Source organism: Eretmochelys imbricata, chromosome 2, assembly GCF_965152235.1.
Source record: "Eretmochelys imbricata isolate rEreImb1 chromosome 2, rEreImb1.hap1, whole genome shotgun sequence".
Classification (NCBI taxonomy): Eukaryota; Metazoa; Chordata; order Testudines; family Cheloniidae; genus Eretmochelys; species Eretmochelys imbricata.
Window position 1 is genome coordinate 181,109,420 of NC_135573.1, and position 21,079 is coordinate 181,130,498.

At 42.9% G+C, this 21,079-nt stretch overlaps 1 protein-coding gene across 1 annotated transcript in view; it reads left to right on the forward strand.

Annotated features, from left to right (window-relative positions):
- Positions 1-10,186, forward strand: part of DPY19L1 (dpy-19 like C-mannosyltransferase 1) — a 96,080-nt gene extending 85,894 nt beyond the window's left edge. Inside the window, exons 21-23 of the mRNA XM_077811038.1 lie at positions 894-993; positions 2,919-3,044; positions 8,181-10,186. Coding sequence (XP_077667164.1) covers positions 894-993; positions 2,919-3,044; positions 8,181-8,337 — 383 coding nt within the window. The 3' untranslated portion in view covers positions 8,338-10,186. The remainder of the gene's footprint in view (positions 1-893; positions 994-2,918; positions 3,045-8,180) is intronic.
- The last annotated feature ends 10,893 nt before the right edge of the window (positions 10,187-21,079 follow it).

The following is a 21,079-nucleotide window of genomic DNA, read 5'->3' on the forward strand; positions in this document are numbered from 1 at the left end:
CCTCTCTATTAGTTTTATAAGCTCTTCTGGACAGAGGCTGTTTTTTACTATAATTTTGTACAGAGCCTAATACTGTTGGGCTTCAAACTTGTTTGGGACCCCTAGGCACTGTTGTAGTATCACTAATAGACTTAAATGGACTCAACATAAATTGTAGGGTTCTATCCGCATGGATCCATATGCAGACTTGGGCTTTGCTCTTCATTTCATCAGTAGAGCACGCCCTATTCATTCTAGGGCATGTCCCTGTTTGTTCCTCTCCTGTTGTTCAAAGGTAGACGGATAAATCAGAAAATGAGCTGCTTCTCCGTAAATAGATAGTGCATGCAGATACTTTCACTTTTATAACTAAGGACTTATATCACAGTCAGGTGGGAAATATTTGGGTGTACATGCATCAGAAATCAAGTAAAAATCGACACTGGCATGAATGTGTCAATATACAGATTCACGACCAAAAAAACTTAATAAAATATATTAAGTCCACAAATTTAATAGTTTAATTCCTTAAGACTGATACAGTACTCAAGACTTTCCAAAATGACCAGTGATTTTTGCATGCCTTGTTTTGGGTGCTCAACTTGAGTTGCTTTAAAAAGTCAGATTTTTTTTTTTCGAGAGGGTGCTTATCATCCCAAATAAATAGTTAGTTTTGAAAATCCTTGGCCTTTGTCTTTTGAGCATCTCTTCACAGGCTATTTGAACCAAGCTTTCAGAGCAATTAAATTTAAGGATTTATTTATTTATTTATTTTATTTTTAAAGTGCAACAGATCTCTCCATCCTTACATTTATTCTGTTGTATTGTCCTGGTTTAACTATTTGAAACTGAATCTCTTCTCCCCTTTTCTTAATTATACCTGCTTTAAATAAGTCTTTCATTATATATTACAGATGCTGTTTTTGCAGGAGCGATGCCTACAATGGCAAGTGTCAAGTTGTCTGCCCTTCGACCGATTGTAAATCATCCCCATTATGAAGATGCAGGGCTGAGGTAAATTTCAAAGTTCAGTTTTATTCCTCTAACATTAATTATTTTAGCCTTGTGATGTACAACAGGAATGATCATCATGTTGTCTAGTACAATCTTTTAAAAACCCATGAAGTTCTAGGTCATATTTTTATTTGACTAATCAACATTGTTTTAAAATAGTCATCAACAAGTTGAAGGACCATAGTCCATTGTGGGATAGAAGTAGTAGAGACACTGTAATGGTTCAGACTTAAGACTGGTCTATGCTAAAAAGTTAGATCGACTCAGCTGTGTCGCTCAGGAGTATGAAAAATCCACACCACTATATGGCATAATTAAACCAACCTAGTCCCCAGTGTAGACAGCTCTAGATCAACAGAAGAATTCTGCCGTTGACTGAGTTACCGCCCTTTGGGAAGGTGGATTACCTACACTAACAGGAGAAGTCCACTCGTCAGCATAGGTAGTCTCTACACTGAAGTGCTACAGTAATGCAGCTGCAGTTGTGCCACCGTAGCATTTAAAGTATAAATATAGACTTAGTAATCAAAAATATTGTGTAATTATGAAGTCTGAAGCAACATGCTGCTACTAAATCTACCTCTTGTTGCTCTGTTTTCCCATGGCCCAGTGAACAGACAAGTTCTCAAGATTGCAGCTTTATTTACTTAGTTATTACTGGAAGCAAGGGTTGTGTTTTCTTGAAATCTTAAATCCATATTATTTAAATGTTGATTATTAAGTTAGGAACTTCTTTTATTAAGACTGATTGAAATTCAAATTTTGCACAGACTTTTTTGATCAGTTCATTTCATATGGCATTTGACGGCTTAATTTGTTTTCCTTGCAGTTTTCGGAACCTGAACTTTTTGTGTAAATTGGCTTCTGAAATTCATTTATTTAGAAGGTTTTAACATCTTATCCACAAGTATCATTGCAACAGTCTTCAGCAACTCAAGTTTGTGGAAAGAGGGTAGGGGAAGGGGAGCACACAGATAGTGCCACATGTTTATCGTATATTTCTAGTCACATGTAAGATCCAAATATAATCATGTTGCTCTCTGTCTCCAGACAATCCCCTTCAACTGTACTTGGTATCAGAGCCTTAATATTTTCGAACAAGACTGCAAAACAGCTATTTGCCTTACTTCCCCATCCCACAATCATATGAGCACTAGACTGACAGGATTTTGCAGAGAATATTCTAAATGATTCACTGCATGTCTTCAGACTTTCACCAACCTTCTCTTTTACAGGACAAATAGAATTCTATTAAGGTTATTACATGATTATGTACATTGCTTCAGTGCATTAACAGTAGATCACAATGCCAGGCTTTCCTTTTTAGTGATTCTGCTCACCCTTTCTTGTCTTTAAACTAAAATCATGTTTTGTTCAGGCTAGTGGGAAATGGAAAGAAACAAGTTCTGTTTTTGAAGTTTCTCTCTTTACAAATCGAAGGAAGTTCACTTTCCTGGGAGGGCAAACGGGTCCACCAGGAAATTCATCTTGTTTCTCATTAAACCAGAAGAAACATCACTCAGATTCATTCCACAGATTTTGACTGAAGTGGGTTAAGTTAGAACAAAATGTCTGGAACTGAATCATCTAAAATAGAAATGTGTCTTAAAGACCAATTCAGTAGAAAGTCGTTGCTTCTCTCCCACAAGTGATACACAGTCGATATGAAATAAGAAGCTGCAGTGTTTCCTGGTGCCATGTCTTAAATAGGAGGGCAAATAACTTAAGAAATGTTAAACCCAAGTACTCTAACATAAATATAACTTTATTACATGCTTTTCTTACAAAGCGGTCTGCCTTTTTTATACAATCCCCCTCATTATGGTATCTCAGGCTGGCTATTTTATCCATCCTAAATAATTTGGTTCTCCCCACCCTCCCATCCTATTTCCTAACAGCTTTTATGGATTTTTTTATTTTCAAAGGGCCAGAACTAAAATAGTGTATTCCATGTATAGTCGAAAACCAGCAAAAGAAGTGAAAAAAGATTTGTTAAAACTAGGAGTGAATTATTACATCTTAGAAGAGTCATGGTGCATAAGAAGAACTAAGTAAGTATTAGTATTCAGCATCAATATTCTGTCCAAAGTATAGCTGAGGATATACTGGATCTTGTCTTTGGATTGTGGAGATTGATGAGAGAATTATGGTAACTGTGTCATTAGAACTTGCAGATTTATTTCACATTTAGCACAAGTTCTTAAACTGTATGAATTGAATTAATACAGACAGAGCCAGGCTCTCTATCCACACAAACAAAATTAGGATGTGTGAATAGAAAGATAGACTTTACAACCTTTACAGTCACTGAGCCTCTTTATGTCGGGGTATGTTGTTCAAATATACCCACAGGTATATGAACATTAGGTATTAGATAATTTGTGTTTGATATGCAGTTTGAATTTACATTTATCCTTAACCATAATTAAGTACCTGAAACAAATTTGGGCCCAGATCCTTCAAATACACAAGTAACTCTACACACAGTAGTTCTGTTGACTTCATTCATATGTGTAAAGTTAAGCTTGTGTGTGAACCTTTTAGGATTATAACCTTAAACATAATTGTAGAACACAATTAAAGTTAATGCAGAGCAAGCAGAGTGCTATGCTGTGAAGGCAGTTGCAGATGTGTATGTGTAAGGAGGTCCAAAGATGTTGAATTTTTTCTGCAAAATGCTAATTAGGCATGGAAATGAAATAGATGTTACAAAACCCAAACAAGACTTTTTCTGACTCTACACTTTTTTCTTTGATTTGGTAATATAATTTCTTCTTTGAATGCTTGCTCATGTCTGTTCCATTCTAGGTGTGCGCACGGTTGTCGGATGTTTTTGCCTTACCGGTATCCATAGGGTCGGCTGTGGCGCTGTCTTGAGTGCCGTGCTTATGCGTCGGTATATTAGGCACCGCCAGCCCTACACCCTCTCAGTTCCTTCTTACCACTCATGGTGGTTCGTCAGAGTGCCTTTTCCTTGCCTAGCAAGAGCTATCTGTTTCGTTTCTACTGTCTTCAAGCCTTAGGGCCTTGTAAGCAGTTTGTTCATAGTAATCAGTGTTTAAGTGGTTGTTACGTAGTGTAGTTAGAAGTTAGAGTCCCAACGGGGACTTCGCCCCAAGTGGGGCGTGCCCCGGTCTCCAGATTTTATACCCTGCTCTGACTGCAACAGGCCTATGCTTCTAAGTGACCTCCCATAGCAGCTGCTTGAAGTGCTTGGGGGAATCGCATGTGTCACAGCTGTAAGAACTTTCGACCCAGGACGCAGAAACAGCATGACATCCATTGGATGGCCCTCCTCATGGAGGCTGCTCTCCGCCCGGCGTCGGAGCCTTCCTGGCCAGACTCTGCCCCTAGCACTTCGGCCTTGGTGCGTAGTGCATGCCCGGCACTGGGTTCTGCCCGGCATTGCTCTCCATCACCGGTGCCCAAAAAGAAGTCCAAGAAAGACGGCTCCCCAGTACTGAGCAAGAAAGGCCATGGGGTATTGTGCAAAGGACCCAGTTCGGGCCACCCGCCCACACCAGAGCCACATGGATGTGCCTCCCCAATGGGGGGCCCTAGCCCCCCAAGGGATCTGCCACCAACTCCCAGGAGCGGTTGGGGACCCAGGTCTATGGTACCTTCCAAAGCTCTCCTGGCACCCAGAGAGCAGAGGCCTCTACCAGCATCGCTGGCACCATGTGCATGGATGTCATGCTGTTTCTGCGTCCTGGGTCAAAAGTTCTTACAGCTGTGGCCACAGTAAGCCCTCTGTCAAGCCCCCCAGAGGGCAAGTGAGTGTCGCCAATCGCCAGAGCCAAGACAATGCGCTCTGTCTCCACGCTGCAGATCTCCAGCTTTGCAACGCAGGTGCTTTGCAGGTCGCCCTAGATCACCGGCACCATGATTGCGGTCTCTGCCCTCTCCACGCAGATCCCCTATAGGGAGGCACCTGTCACCGTATCGCTGGCATCGTTCATCCTCTCACCGGTCATCTTCTTGGCACAGATCCCCGTCCCCTGCACCTTGGGAACAGTCTCCATCGTAGTACCAGTCCCCCCATCCCCGGTCCTCATATTCAAAATGCAGGCATCGACAGCCCCACTGTGGTCACCGGAAGGGGATTCCTCTGGCACAGAGAGGGAATTCAGTCCCTCACCGAGGCATCACTGGCGTGATTGGGCACCCGAGGCTTCATCGACCTCTGCGATGCCATCTTGGCCACACAGCCAGTGGCCAGCACAGTGGCCCTACTGGAGTGCGTGGGGCATGCCTGTGATGCCTATGCCCCCTTCGCACCATTAATTGGCTGCCACCTCGGAGCAACAGCTGGCGGCACCAGGCTTGGTGCGCAAAGTGCACTGAGAGGGCAGGGGAGAGGAGCGAGTGCCCACCCCAAAACCCTCTTCCCCCATGGAGGATGATGTTCTGGAGCCTCCCTGGTGGTCCAGTCATCATCGTCATTCCCGGATGAGGTGGTGCAGGGTCCTCAAGTGCCAGGCTGCCGGACAACTTCAAAGAGCACCAGGCCCTGCTTCAATGGGTGGCCGAGAACTTGGGCCTAGAGGTAGAGGAGATGCTGAACAGGTGGACATCCTATTCAGTGTGCTCTCGGCATCTACCCTTGCCCGTGTTACATGACCAGTGCCCCATGGGGTCTTAAAAATAGCCCAGGTCCTCTGGCAAACCCTGTCATGCATCCCTCCCACCTCCAAGGGGGCTGAGAAAAAGCACTTTGTGCCAGCCATGGGATTCGAGTACTTGTATACCTACCTGCCTCCAGGCTCGCTGGTCGTCGCTGACCCTGGCCTCCGATGCTTCGGATCTGGGCTGGGGAGCCCACCTGGGCAAGCTCAGCATGCAAGGCCACTGGTTGCAGGATGATCTGGCCTTCCATGTAAAAGTCAGGGAGATCAGAGCGGTTCACCTGGGCTTTCAGGCTTTCTTGTCCCACCTGAAGGGCAAGGTGTTGCAGGTCCTGACTAACAATACCGCTGCAATGTATTACATCAACAGGCAGGGTGGAGCTATGTCGTTGGCCCTTTGCCAAGAAGCTCTCTGCCTTTGGGACTTTTGTGTGTGGCATGGCATTCATCTGGTAGCCACATATCTGCCCGGGACCAGGAACGTGTTAGCAGATCACCTCAGCAGGACCTTCTCATCTCGCCACAAGTGGTCACTCCATCTGGAGGCGATCAGTATGATCTTCTGGAAGTGGAGGACTTCCCAGGTGGACTTGTTCAGAACAGGAAATGCCACGTATTCTGTTCAATCCAGGGGATGGATAGGGGCTCCCTGTCAGACACCTTTCTGTTCCCATGGTGATGTATGCCTTCCTGCCAGTGCCGTTGATTCACAGAGTCCTTGTGAAGATCAAACAGGACAGGGCGAAGGTTATCCTGATAGCCTCCACATGGCCTCGATAGCACTGGTTCGGCACACTGCTGGATCTTTTGGTAGCTGCCCCGCTGCAGCTACCTCTCTGGCCGAACCTGCTATCCCAGAACCATGGCAGTCTTCTGCACCCAAACCTGGTGGTGTTGCACTTGACAGCATGGCTACTGCATGGCTGAATGCGGAAGAACGGGAATGCTCGGCCCGGCTTCAACAGGTCTTGTTGGGTAGCAGAAAACCCTCCACCACACCGACTTACCTGGCCAAGTGGAAAAGGTTCACATGCTGGGCCTCGGAATGATTTATCCAGGCCTCGCTGGATTATCTTCTGCACCTCAAGCTCCGAGGGTTGTCCCTGTTGTCGATCAGGGTCCACCTGGCCGCTATTTCAGCCTTCCACCCTCCACTCCAGGGCAGGTTGGTCTTCGCTCACAACATGATGGCCCAGTTTTTGAAAGGTCTGCAGCATGTCTACCCTCACGTCTGGGATCCTGTCCCTCCCTGGGACTTGAATCTGGTGCTGTCGCGGCTCGTGGGGCCTCCCTTTCAGCCTCTGGCTTCCTGCTCTCCTCTTCTCTCCTGGAAGGTTTTGTTCCTGGTTGTGATGATGTCTGCCTGCAGGGTGTCTGAGATCAGGGCACTTACTTCAGAGCAACCCTATGCAGTATTCTGTAAGGATAAGGTCCAGCTGTGGCTGCACCCAGCATTCCTACCCAAGGTAGTTTCCCAATTTTATACCAGCCAGGACATATACTTACCTGTCTTCTTCCCAAAGCCTCATAAATTGGAAGAGGAACGCAGGTTGCACACCTTGGCTGTCAGGAGGGCGCTGGCCTTCTACATCAGCAGGACAAAGCTGTTCCGCAGGTCAATACAGCTGTTGGTTGCGGTGGCAGATAGGATGAAAGGTCACCCAGTGTCTGCTCAGAGGATTTCATCCTGGATCATGGCCTGTATCCGCTACTGCTGTGAGCTGGCAAAAGTGCCTCTGCCAGCAGCTGTGACCGCACACTCGACTAGAGCGCAAGTGTCATCCGCGGCTTTCTTGGCACAGGTGCCAATCCAAGAGATCTGCAGGGCCGCTCTCTGATCATCTGTCCACACGTTCACGTCTCATTGTGCACTTACCTAGCAAACTCGAGAGGACGCTGGCTTTGGCAGAGCAGTGCTGCAAGCTGCAAGCCCGTGAACTCCAAGCCCACTTCCATGGATCCTGCTTGTGAGTCACCTAGAATGGAATTGACATGAGCGAGCACTTGAAGAAGAGAAATGGTTACCTGCCTTTCGTAACTGTTGTTCTTCGAGATGTTGCTCAGGTCCATTCCATTATCCGCCCTCCCGCCCCTCTGTCGGAGTTGCTGATAGAAGAAACAGAGGGCGTAGGGCCAGCGGCGCCTAATATACAGACACGTGAGCACCGCACTTGAGGGCGCCGCAGCCAACCCTATGGATACCGCTAAGGGAAAAATCTCCGACCGCACATGTGAGTGCGTGCACACCCAGAATTGAATGGACGTGAGCAACACATCTTGAAGAACAACAGTTACGAAAGGTAGGTAACCATTTTTTCACTAATTCTCCAATACGACCTGTATTTCCAATATAAAGACAAATGAAAAAAACCTTTAAAGAAGACCTAAGTGCTTTCCGTAATTCATCATAAAGGAGCAAGAGTTCAGAAACCCTTTTTTCCCCTTTGTAGGTCAGTCATTTTTAACCCTTAGTTTATAAAACAAACTTGCCATATGTTTCTTTCATTACATTTCCTTACTTGTCCTTCTTTATTTTTGTTTACATATTCAAATATTTTCTAGGCCCGGTTGCAGTATGCCTGAAATTTGGGATGTGGAAGAACCTGCCAATGCTGGCAAAATTCCTTTATGTAACCGTATGAGTAAGGACCCCAGGCCATATTTCAACACAGTATTCCAGAACAGTATTTACAGAGTCTTGAAGGTTACTAGGGAATAACACTTCAGTGCAAAGAACTGTCAATCTTTTTCAACTTTTTAACTGGTAACTGTATAAAAATTCTAAATCAGAAACACCTTTTATACTAAACTTAAAATTAGGAAATGTGTATTTTTAAATATTTGTCGTTTTAAAGGAATTCTGATTATAGAAGTACCTTAACCTGACAGTTTGGATTTCTATTTCAGAGTCAGTCTCTTGAGGTTTGCTATGCAAATGATTATATGTTTGCACACTCTTTAATAAATACTGCTCCAAACAAAAGTTAAGTGGCTGTAGAAAGTAACTACAGTTCTCAAAACCAATCAAATTGTTAAAAAATGCTGTCAGTCTGTCTTAGCAAAGCAAGGTTATTTAAACCATTGGTGCTAGTAATTAGGAACTAATGGATGGTGCTATAGCACCTAGCAGCAGACTTCTTAAATCACCATCACAGTATAATGATCCTCCCAGTATTCCTCTTTGGATAATGTGATACGGTTCACACATTTCTGAAGAAGTGTCACAATTTCTTTAGCCATACCTGTCTGAAGGATGGTTTTATGAGAAACTGAAGAAGGGTTGCTGATAAATTTTGGATCACTTTAAAAACATGTCAGGCCTTTAAGTTTGTCTTTTAAATGGAAATAATTTTTAAACAGTCTTGAAACTGCACATTTTAGATGATGTGCACTTTGCATGTGCAGTAACTTCAGTATTAATTTTCAAAAATAATTAAACCAATGAGAGGAATATTTGCAACTGAGCGGTAGCTTAGCCTCTGATTGCCCAAGGATTTTTAACATTCTAGTACATTCAAAACAACCAGACATGCACATGTGAAGTTTAATAAGGGAAAAAATATTTTATTCAGGCAAAATCCATCATTTATTCTTGTTGTTGTGTAGCTTTAGTAAGGTAATAGAATAAACTCTGCACTGCCAGATGTGCTAAAGCTACATCTTAACTCTGTAGGAGATGCTATTAAAGCCCGTTTAAGGATTCTGTTGTACTTTGGACATCTAGCTTTATTTAACCAATGCTGGTTTTTAAAAATATCCAAATAATACTGAAAAAAACCCTTGTAACAAAATTAACCTGACCTTACTATGATTATGGTCAAAAGTTTGTTTAAATGTAATCACTAAACCAAATGTTAGATATACTTTCCTTGAATTGTCTGACCATGTAGAGTGCAATTATCCTTCCTGCTTTGAAGTTTTTTCTTATTTCTATCACCATAATGTGGCCCTGACATTGTGGATGGTACAGGACTTAATTTCACAGAGGAATTCACTTCCCAGTGTACTGGAGCAAGGATATTGTACAGACTATTAACAAACAAGATGTTATAAATTCTATATGTTACAGCCACTGGAAAACATCACAAGTAATCTAGATTTGTAACTGTTGAGACTATATAAATGTTCAGTCAGCAGCCTAATGACATGACAGTGGTCTAGGTGGCTGTACTGGATATTCAGCCCAGACTGCATCTAGCAGTAATAGATGCTGTAGGAATAAACCTCTTTTACAGTAGTAATAAAATGTTGAACATATGTGAAGACTGTGGAATAAAAGCTGATCAGTATTTTATGTATTTGATTTTTTTAAAAATTTGCTTTTTGGGAGGGTTCAGATAAAGGGTTGAAAATACATATTAACTTTTTAACTTTTACAAAAACACATTTTGGTAAAGTTTCTATAAGGAAACAATCACTAAAAAGGGCTTAAGAGAAGAGATAATTTTTTAAAAATATGGTGATGAGTTTCAAGAAAGCAGTAAAATGGATATCTTTCTATATAAACATTGTGACTAAATAGTGTTACAGCTCAAAAAAGTACTGTATTTTTATGGGGTTTATTTCAATTGTTCACATGTACTTATATGTAGTTAAATAAAAAAATTCATGGAATGTGTTTTTGTATTTTTACTCATTATAAACATCACATTTTACAGAATTTATTATAATGATTATGTCGGGTACAGGTATGACGACTACATAGATTAATAATCTTTGCCAAATGATGTGGAACAGATCAGGAGTCTCTAATGCTTTAAAAAAATTCTGTCAACCTCCATTTTCCTTTCCTTACAAATGTCACTTAGTAATGTAGGTACAAAACATAATCATGAGCCTAACCCCCAAATGTTGATTGGAGTGGAAATTCTTTCCTAAATTTCAAGTTTCAATTAGTCAATTTACTGAGATTTGTTCTTAATAAAAAAAAATATTGTAAACATTAGTCTTCAAAGAGGAACCTGTAGAGTGTCAGTGGCTATACCCCCAGCCATTATTTTGAGACTGATTGAGGCACATCTCTCTTTGAAAGTGAGTAATGCATCTTGAAGGTTACGCTATCTTGTCCCCTTGACCTTTCTTGAGTGGCAAAGGGATTTTCAATTTCAAAGCCAAAAACATCTTTTAATCTAATACTAACAAAATATTAGTGTAAAAGTATAATAATGGTTTTGGGGTGCAGGAGGGGATGGAGGAGGTGCTGAGAAGCATCGCAGATTGTCAGCCCCCCAGAGAGCCTGTGCCAGTACGGACTGGGGCTCTACATCAGGACTTAGATTTTTCACCCAAGAGGAAGAGGGATTGTTCCCCTTCCTCTGCTCCCCCAAGGAAAAGTAACCTCACTGGATGCAGTGGATGCCTTGTCCATCAGCTGTGAGAATGAGGAGGGCCTCGTGGTTACAGAATTCTGGCACAGCTCCTGAGGTTCAACAGATCATAGAGGATCAGTTTTTGTTTTCTGAGAAAACTGATGAGACATTGCATTCTTTTAAGGACTCCCAGGCTACTTTACAATCTTTGGGGGATTACACTTGGGCCTCAGAGAGACATCATTTTGAGGGTCAGCAGCAACACCAGCAAGATCACCCCCAGCAATACTTCTGTCAGCCATACTTCCTTGATAGGCAACAGAACTTCCCTAGAAAAAGGCATAGATCACAGAGATCTTCTGGTTCTAGTTTTACCCAACCAGCCCGTCTTCCTCCATCTTCAGGCAGGCATCCTATTTGACATTCATATCAAGAGCAGCTTCCCAGTTGTGAATGTTTCAACCCTGTCTCCTCAGTTCCAGGAGAGGCTTGCTCACTTCTACAGTGCTTGGGATACTATAACAATGGACAGATGTATCCTAAGCACTGTGGGATCAAGTTACGCCATACACTTTCTCTCCATCCGACGCCCTTCCACGTTGCTTTTCAAGGGCCCCTCTCACAAGTCACTGCTCCTTCACTAGGTCCAGATCCTGTGTGCTTTGGAGCTATAGAGGAGATTCCTCATCAGGGAAAGGGATTTTACTCCTAGTACTTCCTGATCCCCAAGTTTCAGGGATGGATGAGACCTATCCTCAATCTCTGCAATCTCAGAAAGTTTATCAAGTACATGAGATTCCACATGCTTACCCTGGCAACTGTTGTTCCCATATTGAATCACAGCAACTGGTTTGCTGCTCTGTCTTCACGATGCCTATCTCCACATGGCAATTTTCCTAGGTCACAGGAAGTTCCTGAGATTTTTTTTTTGTCGCTGGCCAGCACTATCAATATACTGTTGTCCCCTTTTGGCCTGTCATCAGCCCCGTGTTTCTTTTAACAAATGCATGACAGTGGTAGTACTGTGTCTCAGAAGAAGGGGAATTCATGTCTTTCTGTACCCAGACAACTGCCAACTCAGAGGCACATGCAAGGAACAACTCTTCAGTCACACTGGACTTTTTCGATTGACTGGGGCTGGTTTTGAATGGAGCAGTCAATTTTGAATCCAACTCAAAAAATCAAATTCTCTGGGGCCCTATTAGAATCTACAAATTCACGGGCCTTTTTTCTGTTCAAGTCATTCCAAACAATTCGGCACCTTTGTCTAGACATCCTTTGACCATGTCCATCTATGCCTGAAGCTACTGAGCCATATGGCCACATGCCCTTATATGAGTCAACACACAAGATTGTATCTTTGTTCTTTTTAGTCATGACTGAAGTTGGTCTATTGCCCAAGTTACCAGTCATTGGACAGATATGTCCAAGTGCCTCCAGAAATATTGCACTTGTTACAATGGTGGGCAGAACAAAACAACGTGTGCAAGAGTTTCCCCTTTGCCTGTTTTTCTGCTGACCAGAACAGTAGTCACCAATGCCTCCACGGTAGGTTGGGAAGCACATCTAGGGTCCGTGGTCAGAGCAGGAAGTATCCTGTCATATCAGCATATTGGAGCTTTGGACCATTTACAATGTGTATCATGCCTTAAAGAATCAGATCAGGGAGCAACAGTTCACATACTCACTGACAGTGCCATCACAATGTAATATCAGAGGAGGAGGGAGGAACCCATTCCAAACACCATTGTCAGGAGGCAATGGAGTTTTAGAACAAGGAAGATATGCCCACAGCGGCATACTTATTGGAATCTCAAAACCTGTTGGCCAACCAACTCAGCAGGACTTTCTCAAACAACAGCAAATGATCTTTAAAGAGCACCATAATGAGGTCCATTTTCAGGGAATGGGACATTCCATTGGTTGACTTGTTCTTAACAAAGGATAAGAAATGTTATCAGTTTTGTTCCTGAGCAAGACTCAGTTCTGGGTCCCGAACTCGATGCCTCCCATCTGAACTGGGGAGTTGACCTAATGTATGCCTTTTCTCCTTATTCCTCTCATCCCTCAGGTTATCATCAAACTCAGGTTGGACTGTGCCAACCTGATACTTATTGCACCAACCTGGCCAAGACAGTGTGGGTTCTCTGACCTTCTCAGTTTGTCTGCTTGACCTCCCAAACCTCATTCTCTCCTTTCTAATTCGCTGACTGAGCGCCACAGCAAGTTGTTCATCTGGTGTTGCACAGTCTGCCCCTCACAGCATGGATGGTACGTGGTTAGATGAGGAGGAAGGGCAATGCTCAAAGCAGTTCAGAAAACCCTGCGTAATTGTAGAAAACCATCTACTAGGTCTATTTGGCTAAGTGGAAACATTTTTCAATTTTGTCATCATTTGAAGAGTATAGGCCATGGGGGGGACAAATGTTATGAACAATTGAGGATATGGGAATAATCAAGAATCACTTCTGGGATCTATCTGGAAGGGGTATTAAACACTGAGTTGATACTCATGCTCTTCTCTAAGATCTTTGCGGATCTAGTGTAAGCAAAGAATCTGGTACTGGAGACTAGCTGGGTGAGTACTGTATTCAGTTCTGATACTTTATTAACACATAGGTAGTATGGGGAAGAGCAACAAAAATGGTTATGGGACTGGAAAGCTTGATTTAGAAGCAAAAACTAAAAGGCCTAAGTATAGCCAGCTTTAGAGATGACTAATAAGATTGCAGGGGCGGAGGAAGGTGTAAAGATAGAAATATATGAATAGTGTAAACATTAAGGAAGGATAATTATTTTTATGGTGATAATCGGAGCAATGGGATAGAATGAAATGGAAAATTATGCTACATTTATTTAAAATCTCCCCACAATGAGAGCTAGTAACTGTGGAATAATCTTCCAAATAGTGGAGGGTCCTTCTGCATTTCATTAAACCCAAGCCTGAATAAAGGACCAAAATGGACACTGTGTAGAGTCAAGCACAGGAGTTTATTATGCACTGCACTGGCAGAGTGTCACCTTGTTTATCAGGCTCAGAGACACTGCAGAACAATTAATTACAATAGATTATATAGAGCACTCATTGGGCGGAGAGAAGCCACGAGGATGGGTTTTCCCAATTCCCTGGATAGGTTCCAGCAGCAAGACAAGATAAGTACAGTAAGCCAATGATCTAAAAGATTACATAATGTCTCTGTCCAAAGACCGAATTAACATATTGCTGACACACAGGTAATTACCCCCAAACTATGTCTATTAAAGTATACAGGTTAAATCCTAATTTTGGGGTCCAGGGGAATGAGGTAGCAGCTCTTTCGGTTGACCAACAGGTACATTCCTAGAGATTTAAAGCAAAAAAAGCAGTAATTAGTACTTAACAATAACAATTGTTTAGAAGTTTACCCTTGCATTTCTCTGGGCTAGGATTAGCATACATCTGTGAGGGGAGGGTGTCATAACTCATGTCAATCATATTAGGCCTCTTCCCAAACTCTGTCTGGGATCTGAGGGGTATTGTACCACTATCTCCCCCCTGCATTAGGGTGTAACCATGAGGCCTTTCTCAGTGCTTCATGTGGCTATAACTCACAATAAGGACACCCAATTACATTTGGAGTTATGCTGACTCTGCTCACTGACTTGAAACACACAAGGTTATCTGATGACCCCAGCTTTCTCTTAGCTATGTATTGTTCTTTGTCAGCTAGTCCTCATCCAGGCCTATATAAAAGTTCTTAGCAGAAACTGTAGTTAAGATCTTACATCCACAACAAATGGATTTGGGCCCTTCACTGAACTAAGGACTCGGAATTATATTGCAACGTACAAAGTTGCATTGGCAGAGAATGACACTAAATGGCCAAAAGTTCTTTTTCATCTCTATTATGGCTATTTAAAAGCTTTTCTACAGTATCCTAAAACATCACAGAGGAGGTATAGATTGTACTTTGGACACCATTTTTATGTGATATGAAATATAATTCATGGGGAAGTGTGATCAGAGAACATTTTATGACTTTAGGCAATGGTGATGGGAAATGTTAGCATCTTATTGACTTAAGTTTGAATATGCAGTAACTTTTTTGTCTCCACAAAATCATGTGATGTAGACATGAGGGACTAAACTCCTGCTTTTATAATGCAGGAAGAGGTGGTAGTGTTGTGTTGGTCCTGGATATTGGAAAGACTGGGCAAGGTAATATCTTTTATTGGACCAACTTCTGTTGGAGAGAAAGACAAACTTTTGAGCTTATACAGAACTGCTCTTCTGAATAATACCCAATGGGTATTATTTGTTTGTATTACAGTAGTGCCTAGATGCCCAACCTGAGTGTACAAATACATGAGACCATCCCTACCCTGAATAGTTTACAGTGTAAACAGACCAAGGATTGGGGAGACAGAAGGACAGAGAGATTAAATAACTTGCCCATTTTATCTAACAAATCATTGGTGTGGTCAGATGTTGCTAGATGTTCGGCTGCGCGTGTGTGTTCTCTATGTGTGCCGTCTCAGCTCTGCGCAGACAGCTGGTGCAGCAGACCTCGAGCGAACTGCCCAATAACCACAAGATCAGTTAAGGTACGAAAGCATCCAGCCAGGTTTATTGCCGATGAAACACAGCCCTAGCTCCCTGGATCAATGACTGCAGTTACACTAGCATATGTATGCCCGTGACAATGGATGCAGCTCTGTCAGTGGCAGGACTTTCCACTGCTCCCTAGGCTGGCCAAAGATACTCCCTCTGAGACTCCATTTCATACATGAATGCAAACAAGTTAGGTACTGCCCCTCTGACGTAGTGAGTTGATACTCTCTGACCTAGCCAGTTACCACTCATCCCCTTGTACATCTCTATCCATCACACTGTTATTCTGACTTCATCTTTAGGATGCATCACTGTGTTCCTGTTATCTTTAGGGACTGTGTTGGTATTGAGATGTTCTGGTATCACCCTTCTGGAATGTGCCTAGCACCTCTTAGAAATGTGTTTCTGCAATATCAGCCCTGTTCTTGCAAGATTCTGAGAGCTTGTAAGCAGGCAGAGCCTGACTTCTTCTCATTTTGCTTTATATCAGCAAAGCTTCAGTATTACTTTAGTTCAGGCCTTAGGCCTCACACCAGGCCTCTGATACAAGGCCTTATGTTTCAGGCTCTCTTTCTACTATACCAGAAATAGAATCCGAACCTTCCAGTCCTAGTCTAGAACTCTACCCACTGGACTATGCTGCTGGGGAGGCCCTAAATTCTAGCCCTTCTTAAAGTTCCATAGGCTAGATCAGGTTCCTCTTATTCCCCCTGGTAAACTCAACAGGAGGAAAACTGGTTCTGTTTATGGAGTGTCCTCCAAATTCTTATGCTGGAGAGCAGGCAACTTCCATTTGTCAGAAATAAACCACTAACTTGGCCCCCTGATTCTTCCCCTGCCCCTTTGCCCACTTGAGATCTATAGGAGATTAGGACATCTGTGCCAACTCTGAAACAACCTATAAGTCTGATCTGTTCTTCACATTATTTTTTCCTGTATTCTACGTTGATTCAGCTACACTTTGATTTATATCATGGCTATTGTGTTTGATATACTGTCTATTCATCTTATATTGTTAAAAGCCTGGCATGTTATGTTTAATAGGACACATGCTCACTGTATTTGATCATATAGAAATATACTTCATGGCTCCTTGAAAATGAAAGGCTTACACATAAGATTGGGAGGTTTTGTGTGTTTTAATACCAAAATATCAGAGTTTAATTTTGTTTCTTGGTTGAAAAACTCTTGCTGATCCAGCTCTGTTTTCTCTCTGGGGGGGAGGGGGAGGGAAGGAACATTATGTTGAGTAATTCTGAAAGAAAAAACCTTATCAAAATAATTCTCAAAATACATCTGCCACTTTCAAAGACTTCATCTTCCCTCTGAGCAAATTGGCAACTTTTTCAAAACCAGCTCTTTGTGTTTTTAATTCTAGATAAGATTCAAGAAATGTGCAAAACAGACAGACCAGCTATTTGAGAGGGTTCATAATTTAGCAGTTAAGCAGCTTTGTTACCTTCTATTAAAATATGTGTCTCTGCCAAGAGCTCCTCTGCTGAGTAACAAGTAGAAAAACATGCTGCAGAAATTGTGGCTGATTTTATATATGATTTAAAAAGAGAGTGGCTAAAGCCTGGAGACTGGCTAACCTGCCTCCGAGCTGTTGAAGTCAGGCCCTAGGAGCAGGTTTCTTCTAACAAAAGCTTATTGAAGTCTATAAAAAGGCTATCCTGGATTTTAATGAGTTTTGGATTAGCCCTCTAGTGCTGCAGCTGTAGCTTTTGAGCTTGACCTCACTGACCAGCCATTGTATGGCAGTTCCCTCTCCTTTTGCTGTTAAGAGACTAGAGGTGGTTAGATTAATGGATACATTTCTGCAACTATGGAACTGTTGGTCTAAAGTTTCAGTAAAACCTTTTCCTTCAAGATAACTGAAGCAAGATTTTGTCCTTTTAAGTCTAATTTGTATGTTACTGCTCAGTTGAGGTACAAGGGAGATAAGATTGAAAAAAAATCTTAAAAATAAAAGGGGAAATCTAGCTTTTGTCATCATATACATTTTCACCGTTAAAAGTCCGCTAGACACCTATATTTCACTAGCTGAGAATGTACACAGCTGCTTGAGTTCTGATACCACCCAGTAATGCAGTGCCTAACTGATGCCCAAACCTCATCAGGATTCACAAACTAGGTGTTCCCTCACCTACCTTATCTTCAGGGCCCAGACCAATGAATGCATTCAAAACAAAACAGGTGGTAGTAGTTAATTTTCATCCTAATGCTTAGAGCACTCCCCCGAGACATGGGACACCCAGGTTTAATTCCCCATTCTGCCTGATGTGGAGAAGGGATTTGAACTTGGGGTTCTATTCTCCCAGGAGAGGTCCCTAACCACTGAGCTAGGTCTCAATCACTTCTGTTTGAAGCTGTTCCACTGTGTATAAACAAATACTCATTGGAGCAGGGGGACTAGAACCTCAGACTTCATCTGGGATGCTGTGTGCAATTCTTGTCTCCCACATTTAAGAAAAATGAATTCAAACTGGAACAGGTGCAGAGAAGGGGTACAAGGATGATCGGAGGAATGGAAAGCCTACCTTATGAGAGGAGACTCAAAGAGCTTGGCTTGTTTAGGCTAAACAAACAAAGGCTGAGGGGAGATATGATTGCTCTCCATAAATACATCAGAGGGATAAATACCAGGGAAGGAGAGGAGTTATTTAAGTTATGCACCAATGTGGACACAGCCCTCCAAGTGGGGGCAAAAAACTGAACTGGCCTCAAGACTGAGTTTGATAAGTTTATGGAGAGGATAGTATGATAAGACTGCCTGCAATCGCATGTAGCCAATCTGCGACTGCTAGTAGCAACTATCCCAATGGCTGGTGATGAGACACTACATGGAGAGGGCTCTGAGTTACTACAGAACATTTACTCACAGGTGTCTGGCTGGTGGGTCTTGCCCACATGCTTAGGGTCTAACTGATTGCCATATTTGGTGTCGGGAAGGAATTGTCCTATTTGTCAGATTGGCAGAGACCTTCAGGATGGGGGGTGTTTTGCTTCCTCTGCAGCATGGGGCACAGGTCACTTGCAGGTTTAAACTAAAGTAAATGATGGAATCTCTGTAACTCGAAGTCTTTAAATCATGACTTGAGGACTTCAGTAACTCGGCCAGAGGATATGGATCTATTACAGGAGTAGGTAGGTGGTGTTTTGTGGCCTGCAATGTGCAGGTCAGATTACATGATCATTATGGTCCCTTCTGGCCTTAAAATCTGAGCCTCATCAGTGAATGCCCTAACCCCTGGGCTATACACGGTCTCTTTCTGTTGCCCAATAAATATTTTATGTGCAGTGGAATAGCTCCACCAGAAGAGATTGAGAGGGCTCTGTCCACCATAGCCCAGAGGTGGGTGGGAGGTAGGTGACTCAAGTTCAAATCCCTTCTCCGTATCACATAGAAGGGGAAATTGAGCCTGGGCCTCCCACATCCTGTGGGAGTGGTCTAGCCATTGGGCTACAAGTTACAAGGGAGACCCCACCTCATCCATTTTTCTTGAAAAAAAAAAAGCTGACCAACCATAGGTGCCTAGCTCTGGGAGAGGGCACACAGCTGTGAATCCTGAGTGGAGAGAGATGCCTCCCTCTAACCTAACTTCCTTTTGGGGGTTGGAGCATAGGTGGCTCCCCAGTCAGCATGCTATCTTTTGTAAAACCCATTTTTATAGGCACATGCATTGTATAGGGAGCCTGCATGCCTAACTCAGGACTGTGAATTCCCGTAGGCTGTAGGGCACCAAAAAATTAGTCCCACTTGTGTATCCCACCCTTATTGCCTATGTATGTAGTTAGACTGAGATTGTGGATTTTGGGTATTTTTCAGTGCAAACTTTGAGGATTTTGATTTTCAGAAAGTAGTGAGCACCCAAGGTGACTCAGATTGAGTACCTAACAATTGACACCTAAAATAATGAGTCATTTTTGAAAATCTTGCCCTTAGACTAGCCTTAGGATACAGTTTGGAAAATCTTGGCCTTTACTGTTAAATTCTCTCTGGAAAGATTTTGATGAGCCTCCCTTCAGATAGCCGAGATATTTAGAATATCCAGGAATAAGGTAATTCCTAAATTTCTTGATAAATTAGTTGGCTGGCACTCATTGTTGTACTCTCATCCCCATTCAATTAGAAACGCGTTATGCAGATTGTGGATGGAGGAAATATTTAATTTAGTAATTGGAAAAATTCTTACATTCCTGTGGTATTTCAAGGGCCACTCAAGCTAGTCGCAAGAAAATATTTTTGGCAGATCAAGTAGTAGCTTTAGCATTTCTGCTTCAGCATTTTTTCAGCAAAATCCAAGGCTGTACAAAGAATGCACCTTCGTTTACTACGGCCTTGCCTGCCCTCGAGACCTTAAATGCACTAACCATCGTTTGGTGACCTTGTTCCACGTCTTTTAGCTACATACACACAAATGCTTTTAGTAGGACACAAGCATCACAATCAGCATTTTGGTTAGACTTCCTTCAAGCAAGGCTAAGCACTGTATTGTGTTGCTATGACTATTTGGAAGAAGATTTCTTCACTGATTGTCAATTTAAATTCATCAAATATATTTTTGAAAGGAGAGAGAACGTGCTAAATCCGTTATCAAAGACACTTTTTTTATATCGTAATCTTTATGCTTCTCTAGTGACTTGTTCTCTTTGCTTCAGCTTCTGCTACCCCTAAAGCCTTGAAATCAGTGGGACTCCTTCCAGAATGAATGTGATGTCTGAGTAATGATGTCAGAATCTAGCCCTTAATTGATGAATTCACATCAACACAGCCCTGTGTGTTCGTATTCATAAGTCTTGGTCACTGTTCCCTCTAAGCTGTGCGCGCGCACACAGATCCTAAACCCTGTGCACACGGCGAAACACCGCGCACACAACAATTTGCCCAGAAGAAATTTTTTGCGCACATGGCCCGTCAAAAATTAGAGGGAACATTGCTCTTAGCGATTTACCTGGAGAATTGGCGGTTTCCTCCATTAGGTTTGTGCTTATGTAAACTCACAGCCTCCTTCCAAATGCCCTTTGTGGCCGCAAGGCAGCCCTGCAAGTGGCCCCTTGCCTCAGTTTCCCTCTTGATTCCTCAAATAAATTCAGAAAACCCCTCAAAGTATATAAATAGCTATTTGGGAGGGGTTGCATTGTTACCAAAAGTCTCACTACCATAAACTAGAATCCCCACCAGCACAATCCAAACAGTACATTTGTCCAAACAGTCCAACACCAAGTACAGTTCCGGCATCTCTCACCATTCCCCTCTAGCTGGAATGTTTCTCTGCCCTGTTTCGTTCCCAGGTAGGGTTCTAGCTCTTGCCTGGAGAAATCAGCGGGCTCACCCCTCCATCATTCCCCAGCCCTTCTGGCCCTCCAGCTTTGGTTCTGTGATGTAGAGAGCCCTCTGCTGCTCTCAGACATCAGCCCTCTCTGGCTTGGGAAAGTTTGTAGGTGACCCCCGACTACTTTCATGCCATCACCAGCCTAACCTGGCTCCACTGCTCAATCAGGAAACTCTCACCACTCCCTCCTGCAGGTGCATCCCCTCCCTGAAGTTCTCAGCCCAG